A 22,866-nucleotide genomic window follows, 5' to 3' on the forward strand; every position below is an offset into this window, starting at 1 on the left:
CCAGCCACAGGACCATTGCTGGGCAGCATGTCCACCCACCCACTGGAATCAGGAATAAATGCAGAAGAGTTTGGTTTGGTTCAGCAGACAGAGCTATGGTAGGTGTTGGGGTACAAAGTGAACAGATCTTTTTAGTCTCCAGGAGCTCGTGCTTCAATAATCTGTCTCATATTATCCTTCAGCATCATCCTGCCCACTTGGCTGCTCCTCTTTTGTTCGCTGTTGTGTGAGCTCTCAACATCCTGGCATTGCTTCACACCTTTCCTCACTTTGTTCTTTAACCCTGGTACTAGATTTCTTTTTAATCACGGCCAACACCCCATCCCCAAGTGTTTCAGGGAGCCTCCAATTTAAGTCTCCAGAAAGCTTTCTGAGCTAAGTAAAAGACATTCTAAACATTTAACTCTTTTTATTTTTCTAAATTACTAGATCATAAGCAGCCATAAAATAAAAGATGGCACCATCGTATCTGAAGTGGTCATCTGGGAGCAACAGGAATCTCTGTTTCTTGAGTAATTTTAAATTTCTATGTAATTGATTGGTGATATATGTTCTTAGCTATTTAAAAAAATTTAAAACAATAATGACATTTGAAAACAACGTAGGGAGAAAATCTAATGGTTTATGGCAGATTTGTACATCTTAAGAAGGATTTTGGATGAAATATTAAAACGGAGTCTTGGAAAGATCATAGAATGCTCCTATTCTTGCCTAAATACAAAATTAAAGGAGATTTTTCTTGCTCCTCTCCTCAACAACAGCAAGAATTTATAGATTTATATAGATTTCTAAGAAAGTGGGACAGTCAGATCTGTGAAAATAGAAATAAAGAACATGAAAACTGTTGCAAAACGAAAGTATTTCTCTAGATCATTCAGATTATTTAAGACAATAATTTCATTTCTCAGAAACACGCATGCTCTGGCCTCGTTCTCTTCGGAGACTCTCCCTGTTTCCCTTTCTTGAGATCAGGTCGGACTCCCCCCTGCCCCCTCCCCACTATGCTGCACTGTGGTGGGCTTCCCAGAGCCTAGAGAAAAATTAAACTCTGGCGGTTGACTAAATGACCACTTTGTCTCTGAAAGTAGCCTGAACCTTCTCACTTCTAATTAAACAAACAAAATCCCCCACATTTTACTGATTAATAGTTTTTCTATTTTTTCCTCCCCTCATTTTTGCTATAATACCATTATATCTACTGTTCATTTCAAACATGCAGTATTTCAACTACATTTAGATTAACTAAGCTTCTCACGATCTGGTCTTGAAACTGAACTATCACCTATCGTAGTATATTATGAAGAAATACGTTTCAAGACGAACAATGATTTGCTATAATATAGGCCATTTTATGCAGGAAACTGTTTATATAGGAAAATGTTTCTAATAACACAGACATTCATGTGTGGGGTTTTGTACTCAGGTTCGGTAATTTATAGTTGCACCCAGAATGTTGCTTTTGGGGATCTTTTTAAAATTTAGAACTCATATTATTACCTAATTGGTAGTCAGCCACTTCTTTTTCAACATATGAAGGATGTAGCTGTTAACTCTGTAGCTTGTAAATAGATTCTGATTAGTCCACGATAACTGGTTGGATTCAATATTACCATGTCAAGCAAGTGGCCTAGTACTTCTGGTCTTTACAGAAAATTCCCAACTGGGTGGACTGCATGGCAGCGGACCTGCTAAATTTCAGTCATGTTGGTTATACTGTGTCAGCATATCCTACCTCCCCAAAGCTACGTCCTGCCAACTCACTCGCTATGGCGATTTGCCCTCAAGCATCTTTTTCAGGGTGTCCTTTACTTCTGTGTTCCTCAGGGTATAGATCAGGGGGTTGAGCAGGGGAATTACGAGACTATAAAACACAGAGACCACTTTGTTGGACTTCCATGAATCCCCTGCCTTGGGGTGCTGCAGGTACATGAAGAACAGGGTCCCGTAGAAGATGATGACCACAGTGAGGTGGGAGGCGCAGGTAGAAAAGGCTTTGCACTTGCCTTCGGAAGACTGGATTTTTATAATGGAAAAGAGGATGCAAAAGTAGGAGATAAGGACCGTCAGGAGGGATCCAGTGAGGTTCACTGCTGAGAAGATCAAGAGCTGCTTTTCTTTGTTGCCGGTGTCTGAACAGGAGAGGGCCAGGAGAGGGGGGTCAGCACAGTAGAAGTGGTGGATGATGTTGGAGTCGCAGAAGGACAACTGGAAAGTCAGAACTGTTTGTATTACAGAGTTCAGGAAGCCATAGGTGTAGACCCCTATCACCAACTCCTTGCAGACCCGCTGAGTCATAATGGCTGTGTAGATCAGGGGGTTGCAGATAGCCATGTAGCGGTCATAGGCCATTGTGGCCAAGAGGAAGCATTCAGTGGTGGCAAAAGCACTGGAGAAGTACAGCTGGGCAAAGCAGCCTGAAAAGGAGATGGTTTTTTTCTTCACCAATAAATTCTGCAGCATCTTGGGCCCAATGGAAGATGAGTAACAAACATCGATGAATGCCAGGTGGCTGAGGAAATAGTACATGGGAGTGTGGAGCTTCAAGTCCACCTTGATGAGCAGGATCATGCCAAGGTTTCCTACCAAGGTGATGAGATAAATTACCAAGAACACCACAAAGAGGGGAAGCTGGAGCTCTGGACGGTCAGTGAATCCCATAAGGACAAATTCTGTCACTGTGGTCTGATTGCCTCTTGCCATTTTGTTCTCTCTCTTGTTGGAAAAAGAAGAAATATGGCTTCAAAATGATTAGACTGAAAATAAAAGCTTCTTACCTCCTTGTTCCAGTAGCAGATGACAGAAATGTGCCTTCACAATCCTAGCATTACAGACTGTCATTAGCGATAGGGCTTTATTCTGCTAAAAGAGACTCAGAGGAGTCAGAGGCCAACCATCTGACTGACCTCCAGGTAAGATGCACCAAGTTACATGCCCAACAACATTGTATGAGAATGCTGGTTTTCCCACAAAACCCAGATCTTATCAAATTTCAAACCTTTGCCACCATCATGGTGAATTCTGGGTAACTCGTGTCATCTTGATTTTTTAAAATGATGAGTAGGAGTTAATAACATTTTTCAAACAATTATTTGCATGTGTATTTCTTTTTCATGACTGCTCAGTTCGGTCCCTTTGATAATTTTCCCATTAGGTTGTGGGTCTTCTAAGCATTTTATTTACATGGACTCTTTGTTTATTAAGGAAAGCAGTCATTTGTTTGATACGTGTATTGCAAATTATTTCTTAGTTTGTCACTCGACATTGGTGTGTTATTTTTTTTCTTTGTGCTACATGGTAAATTTTAAAGAGTTTGGTGTCAACTTTATCAATCTTGTTTTGAATTCTGACATAGTTAAATAAGCTTTCTTTGATTAAAAATTATTTTAAAAATTATCTCTTGCTCTATTCTGAGCTTTATCAGATTTAATTTTTTCAATTAGCAATAATCGCGCCTGAGATAAACCTCATTGGCTATGATACTGCCACTGCGCAAAGCTATCGGATTTAATTTTTTGTTACAACCCTTGTTCTATCTGGAGTTTAATGTTGACATAAAGAATGAGGTAATCAACTCTTTTCACTTATTTACCCAAATAGCTAACCAGGTGTTCTAATGCCATTTGTTACTGTAACAATTTTCCAGTTGATTTTGTTGATTTAAAACTCCAGCCTTATCATAGAGCAAAACATTCATAAGTAATGGGTTTGATTTCTGATTCATTTTCTTTGTAGTCTCTTCTAGAACAAGGACCAAACATTTAAATGTAATACTGTAGTATTGATTTTAGTAACTGATAACAAAATTTCTGGCTATTTTCACATATATATTTTCCAGATGAACTTTGGCATTATTTTATCAAGTTCAAAAAAAAACTAATAATCCTGTTTTCACTTAGAATGTGATTGCATTGAATTGGTATGTTAATTTGCTGAGAATTGACAGCTTTGCATTCAAAATTTCATTGAGTAAGGTATGTATGCCATTTATCAATGACTTTCCTAAATAGAGTTTTAAAGTTTTCTTTAAACTTTACAGATAAACATTCTATATATTTCTTTGAAGTCTATTTACAAATGTATCTTTTTGTAAAGGAAGCTTTTTTTTCATTTTGTGGGTTTTTTGGGACTTTTTATATCTAGAAAAGCTACCAATTTTTATAAATAAATTTTATAACTATCTTCTCTACTACAGTTTCCTATCATTTAAAAATAGTTCATAGTTGATTCTTTTGGGTTTTTCAAATACAGATTCATATATATGAAAAGGATACAAACTTCTTCCCTCATTTCTGTATAGCATCTCTCATTCCTTTCTCATTTCAACATGTATTGGCTAGTCCTTCCTGATTAATATTAAAAATAGTGACAAAGGTAGCATTTCTTACCTTTTTTTTTTTTTTTAAGATTTTACGTATTTGCTTGACAGAGAGAGCAGGAGAGCACAACAGGGGAAACAACAGAGGGAGAGGGAGAAGCAGGCTCCCCGCTGAGCAGAGTCCAATGCAGGGCTCAATCCCAGAACCCTGGGATCAAATTTTTACCTCCCAACATTGTAAAGAGTGCTTCAAAAGCACAAGGGGGCTCTCAGGCACATAGACCTACCGGGTAGCCTGTACAACACAACTGGTGCTTGAGAAAGACAAGGCTTTAAATAACTGCCTGTATTTGGTGTGGGTAAAATACAGACTCCCTAGAAGCAAGCCTGCCGTTGACACTGGCAGGGCCCAGGGCAAGAATAACAAATGGGGCCCTACGTATCTACACCGTAGTAAGTAAAAGTTAAATGTAAAGATAACAAATTGGTATGTTCCAGCTCTCCTCCTCAACAAATATACCTTTATAATGACCTGGAAGGCAGAATCCTTGGAGTTCATGCCGGGATGAGGTGGTGAGAGAACCTGCTTCTGGCCCACGGTGTGGCTCGAGGGTGCAAACCTGCCAGCTCACATGATGTACCTGTTCACACCCCTGCAAAGAGCCATCCCTTGGCTTTTCTTAAGCCTGGAGTATGTAAACATTAGCATTATGGTTTACTCTTATAAAGGTGATCTGGGAAAGAGACTCTTGTAAACTCTGAGGGCCATCTGGGCAAGGGTCTTGGTACCTGAAAGATGGTCTAGAAGGGAAGGATAGGATGAATGGGGGTTTGGGGGGGGGCACACCTCTTTGGCCTTGTCCCATGGAGTATGGTACAGTAGGAAGAGGCTCAGGATTGCCCTAAAGAATGTGGCCAAGGCAGGGTCCCTTTTGTTTGGCTCTAAGGGTAGTGTTGCCCGTAAGTAAATGCACCTCTGGGCTAGATAACTGAGGGCCTCATCCATTCTGAGGAGTTTGGTCTGTACCCTAGACGGAGTAGGCAGCCTTTGGAATGAACTGGGATGGTCATGGAAGATGGAAAGAACCTCAATTAGTGAAAGATGGATTCAAGGAGAACATTTTAGTAAGGGATGGTTGAGCAAAGAGTTGATTCAGAGCAGCTCAGAGCATGTTGAGGAGACTGTGAGCATCCTTTCTGTTAAGAGCAAGTACATCTGAAAGAGATGAGTGAGAAACAAACTGATGGGGGTGGGGCTGCCATATTGGGTAGAACTTCCCACGTCAGGGAGATTTTAATAACTAGATCAGTAGTGAATGTGGACCCATTAAACATCAGAGCAGTAGAATGACTTGACCAGAGTTAAGCTTTCAGGGAGTTACTCTGGGAGCACGGACAAGGTGGATAGAAGGGAGGGAGGGCGCCATCAGTAGGGACACCCGCTAGGATGTTAGGGCAAATAGATACCCCAAAGGCTGAGTCTGTGTCGCTTGGCAATTGACTGAGATTCAAGTTTTAAGTCTGAGAGACCAGGATAATGATAACCTGAGAATTGATAGTTCAATTAAATTTTACCTTGTCTCTTTCTCTTTCCTAAGAATCTGACACAATTTAAATACACACACACACACACACACACACACACACAAGCACCAATAAAGTTGAGGACATACTGAGGAGAAGAAAAAGAAGCAGATTTACCGCTGTATTTATACAAGTCACTGTGAGGTAATGCTTTTAGTAGAAACAGAAATTCTGGGCTAGGAGTGGAGTAAGAGGGAAGGGTGTTGAATTCAGTCTGAGGGAGTGGTGGATGGCTACCACACAGGCACAGCTAGCAATATCAATTTGGGAACCATTAATGGACAGAAGATGGTAAAAGTTGTGGGAATCCATGAGACCAATCAGGGACAGAGAAATAGGTAACAGTAGGGGTTGAAGGACAGATCTTTGGGAAAATTATATCTTTAAGGTCTGGGGAAAGGAGTGGTTGTCTGAGGTGCTAGAAGATGTCCAGGCTAGCTCATATCAGGAAATGGTAAGGAGCTTTTAAAATATGGACCTTTCTAATACTCCTGGGTTACTAATGATAAACGTAGCCTATTTTGCTGTGGTCTTACTTGTCTCAGTAATGATTTCCAGCAAAATCAAACACTGAGATCTTTAGGAGTGGCACATAAGCAATCTTACTCAGTAAAATTTTGTTGTTCTGGATTCTGTGCCCTCTAAAGGCAAGAGGACATGTTTTTATACTTATTTCTAGAATGGGTCAAGACTCCCTGCCTCCCTTCAAAGTATAATCGTTCTTACTTAACGATGATGCAGAACAAGTTGGTAACTCTAGAAAGACCCAAAAAGCCAGTGGACCAACACTAGCTGTATTTATCAGCTCTTGCATGACAGAATATTTTTCCTATGTTAGTGATCATTGACATAATTGCACATTTACCTGGTCAGGTTCTAAGACATGGTTAATGCATCCTAATTTCTAGATTTTTAAAAAAGTTTCTTTTGGAGTAGCAAAATATTTATTCATCATTTATCCTATGGAAATGCTTTTTTTTTTTTTTTGCATTCAAAAATCTTCTAATTGAATGGTCTTTCTTAACAGTTTTCAACCCATTATAGACTCTGATTGTCTTCAAGGGCAATTAAGTTTAAGGCTTACGGATGAGTGCTTAGTCTGTCAGTTCTTAGAATATAACTAGGCCTGATGATAAATTCCAGGAAAAACAAAATAACGAATTTCTCATAATAAGTATTTGACTTGTAATTTTCTACCTAAGAAAAGACTTATGGTCCCTTTAAAAAATAAACTACTGAGCATTCTGATTGATGACTCTCAAACTTAGTGATAATAACCAGTGATTATTTAAATACTTCTAATGTGCCCAGATTCATTCATTCTACTTTATACATTATTTTATTTAATACATAATTATCATTTCCCTCATTTTCTCATGAGGAAACTGAGACACAGAAATATTCAGTAATTTTTGCCAAATTTACAAAGTAGAGAAAGTAGATGAGCCAGGATTTGAAACCAGGTGGGATGATTTTGGAGTCCTCAGGCTAAACTACACTGCTTCCACATTATGATTCCTTTATGATATGATTTTTATATGTATAAAAATCATATCATAAATACATATATATATATATAGATAGATATATATATATACTTGCAAACTTAGATTCCTATGAGAAAATTTAAAATGGGTTCAGTAATTTTTCTTCTTAGTCTGTTTGGGTACATTAAAACTTATTATGTTTAACCAATATATTCAAGAGTATTGGTTTGTGTTTGAACAATTCAAACAACTTTGTTGAATAACCTAAGAAATCTTCTTAACCTCTGGGAAGGGAGGGGCGCATGAACTACTTTGAGAATCTGGTTAAAAACTAAGTATCTGTTTCTGAGAAAGTTTTACTCATTCAACAATCTGCTTGTGATCTCAGAGATTTTGTGAGTTTTTCAGGCCTGTTCTGATAAACTTTCCTAAGAGAATAACACGCTGACAAAAAATCCCAGCTTTTCCAAGTAAAAGTCAATCAACCCTTCCTCATTTGCTTCTCAGGTGGAAGCAACGCATGGCTGTCCTAACGCCCTGTCCTCTTCACAGTCCCAGACCTGAAACCCTTCTCTTGCCTGCCTTGTACTTTTCCCCTTAGCAGCCTTGGAAATGAATAAAACTTACCAAGCACCTATTGGCAGTCAGTCAGGATTTCCAACGTTCTGGAAGCGTCCACTTCGAGTATTTCCAGTGAGACAAACAGATTTCTTCATATCTGACTGGGAGACTTGGCTTCTGTGTTCCATACCAACAAACCTGCGAGTATTTATAAAACGTAATGAGTCTGTTATCTCTTGTTATTTCAGAGCTTCCTGGGTACCAAGGGAACAGTATATACAGAGTTTCTAGGAGATATTTTACATTTGATTTAAGCCACCCTTGGGAGTAAAATCCCTGCATCATCCTGGTGACTAATGATGGCTTGCATTCTGATGCTTTAGTGTGTGCACTCAGGATGACTCTGAAGTCCAGAACCTTTGGTGTGATACTTGGAACTGTCTTCTTGCCCTTAGCAGGGTGTATGCAGTGGGTGGCCTTGAAGTTGTGGCTGGGGCAGGTGCCCAGCAAATGCTTTATAGAAGACAGGGTAAGGTTATGCGAAGATTATGTGCCTAGGATGCACATATGGGACATTTTCGTTTGCAGAGAAAAGGTGGCCTTGGCTAGCATATTTATAACAACAGACAACGAAAGAGAAAAACATCTTCATTTACCCTCTGGCTATATATTTCCTGTTGAACCAAATTAAGGAATAAAGTCATATTCAAAGCCAGGTCAGCAACTAAATATTCTAATGGTTCCATAGGCTTCCTTCCCTTTCTCTCTCCCTTCCCGATTCCCCACCAGACTGAAATTGGGGCAATCAGTACACCCGATGTGTCCAGGGAAGTTCTCCAGTTTCTGGAACCTAGACCTCTAGACCATTAGTTGAAGAAATGTGACCCATCCCGTAAAACATGGCTGCAAAGAACACTGCCCTCAACACCGGCCTTCAAAGAGAGGGAGCTCAGGTGAGAATGGTCTCCAACTGGAAAGTGCATTTGCTGTCTCTCAGCATTTCCCAAGTTCATTCCTTCACACCAAAGAGGAGGAAGCTAGAAGAGATATGTGCTTGTGTCAGATGCAGAGACATGATTCCAGTGGCCTTTCCCAGTCAGCTTTGCATTTTTAGTAACTTGTAGCAGGTAGATATATGACTTTTCTAGGCCATGGATGGTATAGAGTAAAATGCAGGTTTGATTTCCTGAGCTGAAGAAGTCCATCGTTTTGCAAACGCTGTATCTGATTACAAGCAGATTATCCTGACATTAGGCAATAGGACTTCTATTTTGAGAGTCCCTGGGACTGAAGGCCTGTGGTGAGGGCTGGAGTAAGGGACAGAGGCAGAGAGTCAGCTAAACCACTGCCCTTCCTGTCATAACTCCCATCTAGTCCACGGTCAAATGATAAGCAATGTGCCTTTTATTGAGAATTGGTTTTTCTATGGAAATTCTCATTCTCAAATGAGCTAGTTATAGGAATTAAATATCTGAGGGAGAGGTGGGGGGGACGGCTTGGCCTCCTAAAGTCTGTTCTTGCAGAAAGCAGATGACACATCTTGTCTGAGCAAGTGCCCAGCAGGAGGGAGGTTAGGAGAGAAACTGATACCAACAAAACTGAGGGAAACTAGCCATGGCACTTTGGGGCCAGAACTTACAATGTGCTCCATTCCTCAGCACAACCGGGAAAGAAGTTCTAGATCTAGGAGTGAGATTCTGAAGGGGAAGGTATTTTGAAGAATCCCTGGGTCATGAGATTTAATTGCAATTTTTAGGAAGGACTTGAGTTGAAGGAAGGTACACAATTCATTCATTCAGCTGGGGACAAACTTTAAAAGCGAACATTCTCTGGGGCGGTAACTGGAGGCGTAGCTCAAAACCTCTAGTACTTTGTTCTCCCACAACCAAGAACTCAGTCAGCTGTGAAGAACGGTGAGTTGGTGGGTGCTCTGAATTACCATGTTTGCCTTGGAGTCGCCGTTGCTTTTGGTTTGAGGCTTAATTACACATTTAGATTTTCCTTGGTGGAAAGTCCCCATCTGAATAGTGCAGAGTAAGTTCAGCAACTGGGAATGTTTATTTATAATTCTGTCCAAATGTTACCAAAATTTAAATAGGCCTGGAAGAAAGGTGGGTGTTATTGTCTGAGTGGAAAAGCTCAACCTGCAGAGTAAAGAAAGGCTTCTTCACTCTTGTATTTACTGTGTTTGTATTTGTGAGTCATATGATCATGCTGTGAGTTCCCATGAAACAGTTTTGCTGTCTGGCTTAAGGAAGGCCTCTTTATGATCTGAGAAAAGAGGTAATTTGGGCAGCAGTTATACTAGGGGTATTGCGTTTTGGATGCCTGAGGGAGGGCATCTGTCCGTGACTGATCTGAGTGACATCAACATACTGACCTGTAGGATTTGTTCAGTAATGTGCTATGAGAGAAAATTATTTTGCAGCAAAATGATACACCGAGTTCTTGGAAAGTAAAATTAATCTGATATGTATTTTCCTTCAGACAGCAAAGCCTGCAGATGAGAGTAATTTGGATTTTTGCTGTTTACACTTACATAAGCTCCAAATAAACAAGGTATGTTACACAACCTGAGAAATGAATGCCTTCTGTATTTACCCTCCAGAGATCCCCACAGAAGGCAACAGAGAAAAAAGGAGCAGTATAAAGAAAATTTTTATTTGAGAAAACAATAAAGAACCACTAAGCAAAATTTCTAAGATGGGCGGTTACTCTTGTTTTACATGAAACATTTTGATATCCTGCATTTGATAAATAATTATTTTTGTAACTCATTATTATCCCAGTTTCTAAGGCATGTGGCACCAGTTCAACTTAATTCTTAACAGCAAGAACTGCTTTCCTTTGAAGTCCATTCAACAGTCTTTTTCTTTGGTACTGTCTGTGGGAAATTCCTTCCCTAACAATGCCTTGGGGCATGTGACAACTGATTCAAACATGCTCCTGCCCTTGGTCACCTGGTCCAAGTCAGGACAGGGCTTGCGCCAGTTTGTTTTGGAATTTCAAACAAGGAAGCTGGATGGACCCAGAAATGAGAAATCGAAAATGTAGCTTAAAAAAGGTTTCAGTGGGGAGAATCATTGGGACTAAATCCAGGTTGAGGGAGATGAAAACACTCTTAGTAGCCCTGGGGGTCTTTATAGAGACATAACAACAAAAAAGCTGGTTCTCTGTTGTGCCAAATCCCTAACATCCAAGAGCTAGAGTCCGTGTAGCTATGTAAGACAAGAGATGGATGATGGGCCAGTCAGTATGCAGCAGTAGAGAGGCTACCATTAAATGGGCCCTTGAACTCAAGGGAGTCCTGGACAGCAACTTATTTTGGATTTCTTTAGACACCATGATTGCACAGTTCATAAGGTGGCCAGTGGATATGGATTCGCCATAGGATACTCTGGCCAAGAGACAATCATCCCTGGTGAGCAGAGCATGTAAGAAATTAATCTGTGTAAATGTGCCCGCCCATGGTGATAATGGTTGTTTTCTGTAACAGGAGACTGTGTAGAATGCAGAGGGGAAGACAGCGCCCCCTGCAGCCTAAAATGTGCATGAGATGAAGGAAATTCCAACCAAATTGGGGTATCAGAATTGTCTCCTGTTTCCATGCCAGGACGATGACATTCAAAGCTAAGAAAAACACAAAAAGGGAACTCTGATGTTCTTGATCTTCTGGGAACTCATGAAGGAGGTGTTTGGGTCTGGTGCACTGAATTTCTTCAGTCATTTTGTTTGTCCTTGAATTTTTTTCTTCTGGAGAAAGGTGGGGAATGAGAAAACATCAGACATTGAGGAAAACAATGAATAAACAGAGGGACTGAGTCCAACTGTAGCAATTGATTTCTGAAGAAGAAAAACATCTGGGTAAAAGGATGGTCTAAAATGTTCAATGGAAGGAATTCTGATGCTATATCATGATTTTTTATAATCCAAGAAGATATTAAAATATCAGTTACCCCGGGCGCCTGAGTGGCTCAGTGGGCTAAAGCCTCTGCCTTTGGTTCAGGTCATGATCTCAGGGTCCTGGGATGGAGCCCCGCCTGGGGCTCTCTGCTCAGTGGGGAGCATGCTTCCCCTCCTTCTCTCTCTGTCAGCCTCTCCACCTACTTGTGATCTCTATCAAATAAATAAGTAAAAATCTTTAAAAAAAATCAGTTACCCAGCTGAGTAAGTGAAAGCAGTCACACACCAAGTTATACCATCATAAAATTTCAAATCCTAAAAACTTTCTAGAAAGAGAGAGAGAGAGAGAGAGATTTTAAAAACGGTATTAGAAAGCACCAACATACCTCACAACATCTCTGCTCAAAACTGGAAGACAATACGTTGGCTCAAAATACTCAAGTAAAAGTATTTCTTTCCAGCCAAGAATTCTATAACTAGCCAAATCATTACGTGGTTGTGAAAGATAGAAGAAATATATTTTCAAACTTGAAAAAAAGACGTTAAGGCACAACTGGCATGGGCACTGTTGACATCTTCATATGACTTAAAGCATAATGTGAGATGAATAGAGACCAAATGAATCCAATAGAACGTTGGCATTTGGTACTCCAGGTGTATCCTCCTCCCCCACGGATAGACACAAAGCATATTCATTGCTAGACTGAACCCTCACATCCTTTTCTTTCTTACTCCTTTCAACACCAATTTATGTGGGAAACGTCCTTTATTGATCAACTGAATATCTACGATAGAGCAGTAAGTAGCTAATTCATGCTTCCAAGCTGCTGTTACATACTCAGCTCTATAACTGTCTCCATTCTATTTTCAGAATCACTTTAGCTTATTCACAGACACATGGAGTTAAATAAGAAAACCTTTTCGCTTCAGTCCCGTTTTTGCACATTGCATATTGCTTTTGCATTTGTGTTTGTACTATTATGTGTTTGGATACTTCTCTCCCAAGCACTTAATCAGTAAATGCACAAGCTTAAAATATACTTTGTGTGTAATTTGACAAGAAAAACAAAAATTGAAACACTCATCTCCTTAATTATTAGAATTCAGCTGAGAAAAGCAATCCGCTAAAACAGGACAGAGTAAGACATCTGTGACGACCGAATGTGAAGATATTGATAATTGTTTTACTGTCCAACAACCTAGTAAGAGAGTCAGTATCTTTTTGGCCATGGGCTATTTCCACAAAAGTAATCTTTTTATATGAGTTTAAAAATGTCTTCTTTAGCCTCATTTTTGTTCTTCTAGCTAGCTTCACTATAAGTCAGATTCTATTTGCTTGAAACCTAGATCCTACCCTTCCTAGAATATCTCTCATCCTTCACTTAGTCAGTACGTGTACATTTGCCAGAAAACAGCAGACATGGGAGATTGTTTCCAAGCGTGTGTTGATTCCTGAATGAAACCTGCCCAGATGGCCCCTTTCAGTGGTGGGGCAAGCTTCAGGTTCAGACAGTACTTACCAGTCATCCCTAAAGCCATTAAGAGAGATTTTAGAATTTTTATTAAAAATGCCAGATTTGTTTCATTTCAAAGAGCCAGGGAGTTTCAGGACTCTAAGTGGGAGAAGATGAATTTCTCTAGTATTCATAATTTCTGATTGAATACATATATATAGTTAAGAATGTATATATAATAGAGAGAGAAAGAGAGTTAAGAATTAATGACATGCCCTGCTGCTCTAATGTCCCCATTATCAGGGAGAAGTGCTGTGCCTTGCAGATGTATTACCTTGAGCTGTTGGGGAGACAGAGATAGGCAGAGACAGAGTCTCACCAACTAGGTCTCTGGGGCTAGTCTTCAGTTCTGCACCTCAGCTTCAGTTCCAAATATAGGAGATGTGAATCCCTGAACGAATCCTCAGCCTCAGTGTGGTCTCTGAAATTGACTATGAGCAATGTGTGCCCGGTTCCCCGAGGAGTCATTAAAACCATCTACTCTGCGCCAACTAATCCAAACCCAAAGTCTAGTTTCAGGAAAACAACTTCCACATCAGAGGCAAGTAATTGTTCTAATGAGCTCACAAATGTCTTTGCTTATAATTGCAATAAGGTAAGAAAGCCTTGGCTTCAGAGCCACCATACTAGTAGGACTGAATAATAATGATAATAAGAACTAAGAGTAACATCATAGTAGTAGTAGCAGTATATTAATTTTAGTGCAAACATTCTTTCTTCCTGTCCTAGTGGAAAACAGTGAGTCACAGAAGCTTCTGTTATGGCTGGAGCAGTGAGGGGGCCAGGGTTCCAGAAGCAGAACAATGCCTATTTGATTTTTTTTAGAGAGAGAGTGAGAAGGAGGGACACAGGGAGAAAGAGAATCCCACCACACAGGTCTCCATCTCATGACCCTGAGATCATGACCTGAGCTGCAATAAAGAGTCTGACACTCAACCACCTGAGCCACCCAGGTGGCCCACAGTGCCCATTTTAAATTGGGTTACTGGTGGGGTGCCTGGCTTGCTCAGTCAATAGAGCTCGCAACTCCTGATCTCAGGGTTGTGAGTTTGAGCCCCACACTGGGTGCAATATTACTTAAAAATAAAATCATTTTAAGAATTGAGTTGTTTGTTATTGAATTGTAAGTGCTATTTCTTTATAATTTGCTACAAGGCCTAATCAGATATGACATGCAAATATTTTCTCCTATTCTTTGTGTTATTTTTCCACTGATGGATAGTTGCCTTTGAAGTACAAAAGTTGTAACTTTAATATAGCAAATTAGCCTATATTTTCTTTTGTTGCTCATGTTTTTGATATACCTAAGTATCCATTACTAAGTCCAACATCATGAAAAATGGAAGGAGTGGAACATATATGAATGTGTATATTAAAATGAATGGTGGAGGTATACAGAGTGTCAGTTGAGGACTACATAAGAACTTAGGGCCAATGAGAAAAATGGTACAAGCTGTAGAAATAAAAATTTTAACCATTAAGCTATTTAATTCAACCTTGATTAGAGTTATAACCACAGGGCTTGTATCAATAGCTGCAAATTTGAAAGATTAAGAAACTGCATTTTTAAGTAACAATAGACTTTGAGATGAAAATCCACTGAATTTTCTATTATAACTTTGTATAGATACAAGTAAAATATTGGAAAAATATTTTTCACATATATGTGAACTAAGGACCTATTTTGAGGGCGTATTTACATATATATAAATATATATATATTTAAAGATTTTATTTATATATATATATTTATTTAAAGATCTTATTTATTTAATTGACAGAGAAAGAGACAGTGAGAGAGGGAACACAAGCGGGGGAGTGCGAGAAGGAGAAGCAGGCTTCCCACCAAGTGGGGAGCCTGATGTGGGGCTTGATCCCAGGACACTGGGATCATAACCTGAGCCAAAGGCAGATGCGTAATGACTGAGCCACCCAGGCACCCCAAGATTTATATTCCTTACTTAACTAGAATAAAGTTGAGATGCTTACTTTTAATAAACTTGCTGGTGAGATTCTGTTTTAGCTCTACCTGTTTATTGCTATATATCTTTCAAACTTGATACTTGCTTGTCGGTTGTGAGATATTATTAATTTTTGTTTTAACTTTGCAGAATATTGAACTAAATTTATTCTGTTTTGGTATCTCACCCTTGATTTTTTTTTTTTTAAGATTTTATTTATTTAGTTGACAGAGAGATCACAAGTAGCCAGAGAAGCAGGTGGGGGGAGGGGGGAAGCAGGCTCCCTGCTAAGCAGAGAGCCTGATACGGGTCTCCATTCCAGGACCCTGAAATCATGACCTGAGCCGAAGGCAGAGGCTTAATCCATGGAGCCACCCAGGTGCCCGCCCCCTTTTTAAAGATCACCCTTGATTATTCTGTTCTGACCTTGTTATAATGAACTCAATCAGTAATATCTGAGGTAATTCTCAGACTTGGAAAAAACCACTGTTTTTCTCCTTATAACAATTATGTTCAAATTAAATAAATAGGGAAAATAGCAGTAAAGGTTCTAGTCATTAATTCCAATGGGGGTGGGTAGTATCCTCCCCAGAACCACTAAGTAATTCTCTGGACATTGACTGAGTGTCATACAATTCAACTCAGTTCTGACGCTATCTACCTGCAGATAACATTAGATCCTACACGTTAAGGGCACAGTCCCACAAAACTCCCTCCCCTTCCTCCCCATGACCTAACTTCCACTGTCAGTCCCAAACCCAGATATCACCTGTGTGTCTGACCCTCCAGCTATGGGGTAGAGGTTCCTACAACCCTTGCTTGTACTTCAGACAATAGTCACAAATTCAGGTGGTTACCTGTACTTCTGGCTGACTGATTCTAAGTTATAGGTTTCTACTACCCCTACCTCAAGTTTGATTAATTTGCTACAGCAGCTCCCACAACTCAGAGAAACATTTTATATATTACATTACTGATTTATTATGTAAGGATATAACTCAGGAACTGCCAGATGGAAGAGATGCACAGGGCATGGGAAAGGGTGTGGAGCTTACATGCTCTCTGAGCACACCACTTTCCCCAAATCTCTATGAGTTCACCAATCTGGAAGCTCTCCAGCCCCTCCCTTTGGGGTTTTATGGATGCTTCATTACCTGGGCCTGATTGTTTACAGTGGCTAATTCAATACCCAGCCTCTCTCTCTTCCCCAGAAATCAGGGGATGGACTTGGAAGTTTCACTCCTCTTATTGCATGGTTGTTCCCCAACCCCCACTCCCAACACAGAACCCATCCCAACGTGCAATCCCAGAGTCACCTCATTAACACAACAAAAGGCTTCTTGGTTGCTTTCACCACTTAGGAAATTCTGAAGGTTTTAAGAACTCTGTGCTAGAAACCAAGACCAAGACCAAACATATATTTCTTATTATTCATCACAATATCACAAGCAAAACACAGAAAGAAATCCTAATTTTTCTTTAGGAAAGCATTTTATTTACAGACACTGGGGTATCTTAAACATGAACTAGTTTAAAGAGTCAAAAATGTTTCCCTGTTAGAAATTGGAATTTGGATTTGTGAAGACCTGGTCAGTGGGCCATTGTTTTCTTTATGAGCCACTTTAACTAAGGGCTCAATTATTTGATAGTTCAAAAAATGAATAATAGTAAATCCTTTTAATAAATAATTCCCTCTGGTTGTTGTGCAGAAAGGCAAATGTGCTTATAGGAAAAGCAATAAAGGGACACCTGGGTGGCTCAGTGGGTTAAGCTTCTGCCTTCGGCTTGGGTCATGATCTCAGGCTCCTGAGATGGAGCCCCTCAACAGGCTCTCCACTCAGCAGGGAGCCTGCTTCCCCCTTCTCTCTCTCTGCCTGCCTCTCTCCCTGCTTGTGATCTGTCAAATAAATAAATTAAAAAAAAAAAAAAAGGAAAAGCAATAAGCACAACTACTGCAGTGTTGATGATGTAGGAAAGACCTTAGGGTTTGAAGTTGACAGCCAAGAAAGAATTCTTGAGATGTCTTTGGTGCAAAAAGATGGTTTTATTAAAGCATGGGGACAGACCTGTGGGTGGTAAGAGCTGCAGTAGGGTCATGAGGGATAGCCCATTATATACTTTCAAGTTGGGAGGGAGTCAGGGAGAGCGTAAGTCTCTGAAGAATTTTGGAAGCAAGGTTTCCAGGACTCTGAGGGGGCTAGCTGTTGTTGGTAAAAGTCATTTATTAACGTCTAATGAAATCTTAGTCATGATGATGAGGGAGCAAAAGATAGCTGAAGACAAAGCAGAAGCTGGCGCCCTACACTCCATCTCCCCACCCCCCATGTGATATGTGGGACATTCCTCAAGCACTCCTGGCTGTTCTAAAGGAAGAACAAATGGTTCACTGACAGAGATCCCAGTCCTGCAGGCCAGGAGTCTCCCCCAGTTTGCAAATGTCTCAGGGATTTACAAGGAAAAAGCTTTCTTACTAATAGCCTAACTTTGAAAGATCCATAACTCAGTTTTCTGGAGCCCTAAAATCACCTTCCCCTCCATGAAATTGAGGGAGGCTGAGGCAGAAGAAAATGTAAATAAAACTGAATTTCTTTTGAACCTGTAGCCCACTGACAAGGACTGTGATAGGAGGAATGTAACATTACTCCAAGAAGCTCCCAACTGTCTTCACATTAGCGCATCACTAGAGGGAAAAGCAGCCTTGGCTTGACAATATTCACGCCTCCAGTATCCTGAGTCTTCTTTAACAGATGACAGTCCTTCTGGACACCTCCTTTGTTCTCATCTCCCCAACTCCTGAGTAATAATCAGCCCCTCCTCCAGACCACAGTGCAGCAGCTCTTTCTGCCCACTATCTCTGTGCTTTAATAAGACCACCATTTTGCACCAAAGATGTCCCAAGAATTCTTTCTTGGTCTTTGGCTCTGGATCTCACCCCACCCAACCTCACCTATATTCCCAAACCCCATCAGTGAAACCCTTCAGATGTATATCGGTGGGCCACAGGCTGGGGAGATGATTGCCAACACATATCTTGGGGTGCTTAGAGATAAAGGAAATTTCTACAGGAATTTTTATATGTTAAATTAGACTTATAGATCTTGGGGGTTGGGCGAAGATTGCCTTTTGCCCTTAGCAAAGTATTAACACAGAGGCGGCTGAGTTCCTGGAGGAATGTCTACTCTGCCTATTTCAAGGACTTGTCAGGGAGCTGTAGGTAGGAAGGAAATTTAAAGTTTTTTCTCCTGCCTTGTTTTCCACATCATTGAAATGCAAAGAAGTGGATACATTTGATAGGAACTTAGGAGGTAAAATCAACAAGAGCTGGTTATTGATGAACACAGTGATGAGGCAGCAGAAGGTTTAGCTAAGGACAAAGCACAAGCTGTCACCCTGCAAATCCTCCCACCCCCACCTCCTAGGTGGGACAAATGTGATATTCCTCCAGGAAGCTCCCAACTGTCCTCATGTTAATGTCTTGCTAGAGAGAAAAGCAACCTTAACTGGACAATGACAAAACCTCCAGTATCCTGCGAGTCTTTAACAAATGAAAATCCTTTTGAGACCTCCCTTTTCTTTACCTCCCCCAACTCCCAAGTATATAATCAGCCATCCATCACAACCCTGGGGCAGCAGCTCTTTCTGCCCATGGGTCCCATCCCCGTGCTTCACTAGAACCACCTTCATCATCATTAGCTATCAGAGAAATTAAAATCAAACCCACATTGAGATACCACCTTAATCCAGTTAGAATGGCAAAGATTAACAAGGCAGGAAACCACAAATGTTGGAGAGACCGTGTAGAAAGAGGAACCCTCTTACACTGTGGATGGGAATGCAAGTTGGTGCAGCCACTATGGAAAACAGTGTGGAAATTCCTCAAAAAGTTAAAAATAGAGCTACCCTGTGACCCTGCAATTGCACTACTGGGTATTTACCCTAAAGATAAAGAAGGGCCATCTGTACCCCAGTGTTCATAGCAGCAATGGCCATAGTCACCAAACTGTGGAAAGAACCAAGAGGCCCTTCAACAGATGAATGAATAAAGTTGCAGTCCACATATACAAGGGAATATTACTCAGCCCAACAGAAAGGATGAAAACCCAACTTTTGTATCAACATGGATAGAACTGGAGGAGATTATGCTGAGTGAATTAAGTCAAGCAGCGAGAGTCAATTATCATATTGTTTCATTTGTAGAGCATAAGGAATAACATGGAGGACATTAGGAGAAGGAAAGGAAAATTGAATTGGGGGAAATTGGAGGAAATCAGAGACGAACCATGTGAGACTGTGGACTCTGAGAAACAAACTGAGGGTTTTAGAGGGAAGAGAGTAGGGAGATGGGTGAGCCTGGTGGTGGGTATTAAGGAGGGCACTTATTGCATGGAACACTGATTGTTATATGCAAAAAAATGAATCACAGAACACTACATCAAAAACTAATGATGTATTTTATGGTGACTAACATAACACAATTTAAAAAAAATTATAAAAAGATTAAACAAGTTACAAACCATTAAAAACAAAACAAAACAAAACACCAAAAAACCCCACCTTTTTGCACCAAAGACATCTCAAGGACACTTTCTTGGTCATAAGTTCTGGACCCCACGCCATTGAACCTCACCTATATTCCTAAACCACATCAACAGGACCAGAAATTAGGATCCCAAGTACTTACCTGGTGCTCAGTGGTGTGGGAAATAAAGGCAAGAGGAAATGTTGATAAAACAAATGTCCTTACTACCTGCAGCCCATTGACAAACAGGAAATTCCCAACTGTCTTAATGTTAATGCCTTGCTAGAAGGGAAAACCATCTTAGTTGGACAATAGCAAGGCTTCCAGTATCCTGTGAGTCTTCTTTAGCATATGAAAGTCCTTTTGGAACTTCCCTTACCTTTACTTCCCTGGACCCCAACGTATATAATCAGTCTCTCCTCACAATCCAGGGCAGCAGTGTTTTCTGCCCAGAGGTCCTGTCCCCAAGCTTTAATAAAACCATCATTTTGCACTAAATATGTCTCAAAAACTCTTTCTTGGCTTTTGGCTTCAGACCCCACCAACCTCACCAACATTCTAAAAACTCCATCACTCAGGACCTGACCGTGGGCCAGTTTTAGGGAATTAGGCATTGTTAAGGGGAGAAAGAAAATTGAATCAAGGACTGGCTGGAACTAGTGGTCATCACAGAGTCACTCAAGTCTTGAAGTTGACTAGACAGCAGTTCCAGTTAAGAGCACACCTTCTAGCTTATAGTCTGACCTGCATTTTGAACCAGGATTTAGTTTTACCATTTGAGCACATTTGGACGAGTGGCTTAATCTAAGCCATAGTTCTCTCTTGGTAAAGTTAAAATAATAGAAATACTTTGTTTACCAGGGACGCCTGGGTGGCTCAGTTGGTTAAGCAGCTGCCTTTGGCTCAGGTCATGATCCCAGCATCCTGGGATCGAGTCCCACATCAGGCTCCTTGCTCCGCAGGGAGCCTGCTTCTCCCTCTGACTCTGCCTTCCACTCTGTCTGCCTGTGCTCGATCTTGCTCGCTTTCTCTCTGACAAATAAATAAATAAAATCTTTTAAAAAAAAAATACTTTGTTTACCAAATTATTATGAGGATTAAAAGAGAAAATGTAAGTAAAAAATCAAGCATAGTGCTCAGTAAGGAGTCAAGTCTGAATGAAGGTTGGCTAGTATTATTACTGGAAAATCCATCAGGGGTGCATCAGGAAAGTAAGATATGACTTTCTACAATTTGGTTTAGCAAGGGAATTTGATTGAGTATTCAGGTTGAAGACAGCTGTTTCTACCATCATCCTTCTAGTCGGATAAGCCCCTAGCCAGTCAGCAGTCATCCCTTTGAGGCACGCAGGCTAAGTCTGATTAGAAAGTCATCCCAAACATGTTTTTACTTCATAGTTCCCTATGTATACACAGTTTTAAAGATACTCACTTAAAACTTTTTGCTAGAAAAGAATGTACACTTGTTTAAAAATTATGTTATTTAAAATTCAGCTTTACATGACATTCCCCCCTTCCCCATTACCCCAGGTATCTAATGGAGTGCCTTTTCTATATCATTATAAAATACTCAGAAAATGAATACATTTTGAATGAATGGAACTCAAGTTATATATCTTTAGCATTCCTTAACCTGAAATATCAAAGTACACTTAGAGCCAATATTTAACCATAATTTATTATATTACACTTCCAATAATTATCAAACAAAAGTGCACCAATACCTAAACAAAAAGAAAAAATAAAGAGATCACTTGAGAATTGACAGAACCCTTAAAGTTTAGTTGTGTCTGTGTGAAGGGAACTGCTTGATATTTACTGAAGAATGTGATAATGATCCCTGGTGCTTTTAAATTCACATTTCAATCACTAGAATCTTCAGAGATTTATTCCCAAAAACAAACAATAATATAAGATAGCACAACTGCCAAATAACCACGACTGAATTTCTCGCTGTAGGATGAATGAATTCTTATTTCAAAAGGTAGGATTTTGGCTTCTGTGACTTCATATGATTCTCTAAAGTTGTATCTGTACTCTCAAGTTGTTGTGAAGAAACAGAGCAGATGTAACCCATCTGCTAACAAGGGACCTGAGCTGAATTAACCTATGGTCTATTTAGTGCATATAAACAGGCATACTTCCAGGTACCAGGATTCATCATGTATCCACTCCTAGGACCAGAAATGCACGTGGTCATCTTACACCATCTAAACCTGGAACTCAGCAATAATGCTAATAAATTCACTAGCCTTGAGAGGCTTTGGGGACTTGCTGATAGTAAATATCTTGTGGAAAGTCTTCCTTATGGTTCTGAACGTTTTAGCTGACAGACAAGGAGATACCATGGACAAAGTCTAGAATATAAAGCCAGAAAACATGGAGATGAGATTCCATCTGGCCACTCGCTGGTTGGACATGGGAAACTTCTTAATTTCTCAGGCAGGAAGTTTATTCAGCTGTACACCATAACAAAATAAAATTATTTTATTCTAGAATTCTCCAATGAGAAAGCACTGCTACATTAGAAAATGATTTTGTTTGAATAAATGTAGTTTAATTATGTCCTAGATATTAATAATGCTTTGCCTAGTAGATTGACATCAATCTCCTTGATAAGACAATATTTTAATTGTAAATATTACCTGTACATAATAAATTCACAATAGGTGACTTTTCATTTATAACCTCAATTTGAAATTCCTTTTTTTCCCCCTTGTCCTATCAAGAAAATTGTATTTCTCCTTTTTAAGAAATGGTCTTATTTTACAGATTTTGTGAACTTTGTGATTAACTAGTACCTTTTTTTATATGTTAGCTATCCTCAAGTAGAAAGGTTAATTCGTTATTCACCTATTTCCAAGAGACTGCTTCATCTTAAGTATTATTTAATTTTGTTTATAGCATAGTCACCGAAGGAATGAACTAGATTCAAACTGTCTGGGATTCATATCTTGATTCTACCACGTGCTATGTAAACTTAGATAAATTACTTAATATTTTTAAGGTCAGTTTCTTCATCT

The 22,866-nt window shown here is 39.8% G+C and overlaps 1 protein-coding gene and 1 pseudogene across 1 annotated transcript; both read right to left on the reverse strand.

Annotated features, from left to right (window-relative positions):
- Positions 1–1,764: 1,764 nt before the first annotated feature.
- On the reverse strand, positions 1,765–2,706 carry LOC101682120 (olfactory receptor 1030-like). The gene has a single exon (XM_004780181.2). It carries the CDS (start codon positions 2,698–2,700, stop codon positions 1,765–1,767), a length of 936 nt encoding a protein of 311 aa, XP_004780238.1. The 5' UTR covers positions 2,701–2,706.
- A 663-nt stretch (positions 2,707–3,369) lies between these two features.
- Positions 3,370–3,497, reverse strand: LOC123387785 (annotated as a pseudogene).
- Positions 3,498–22,866: the final 19,369 nt, after the last annotated feature.

This window comes from Mustela putorius, unplaced genomic scaffold (assembly GCF_011764305.1).
Source record: "Mustela putorius furo isolate JIRA1106 unplaced genomic scaffold, ASM1176430v1.1 tig00003859_pilon_pilon_pilon, whole genome shotgun sequence".
NCBI lineage: Eukaryota > Metazoa > Chordata > Mammalia > Carnivora > Mustelidae > Mustela > Mustela putorius.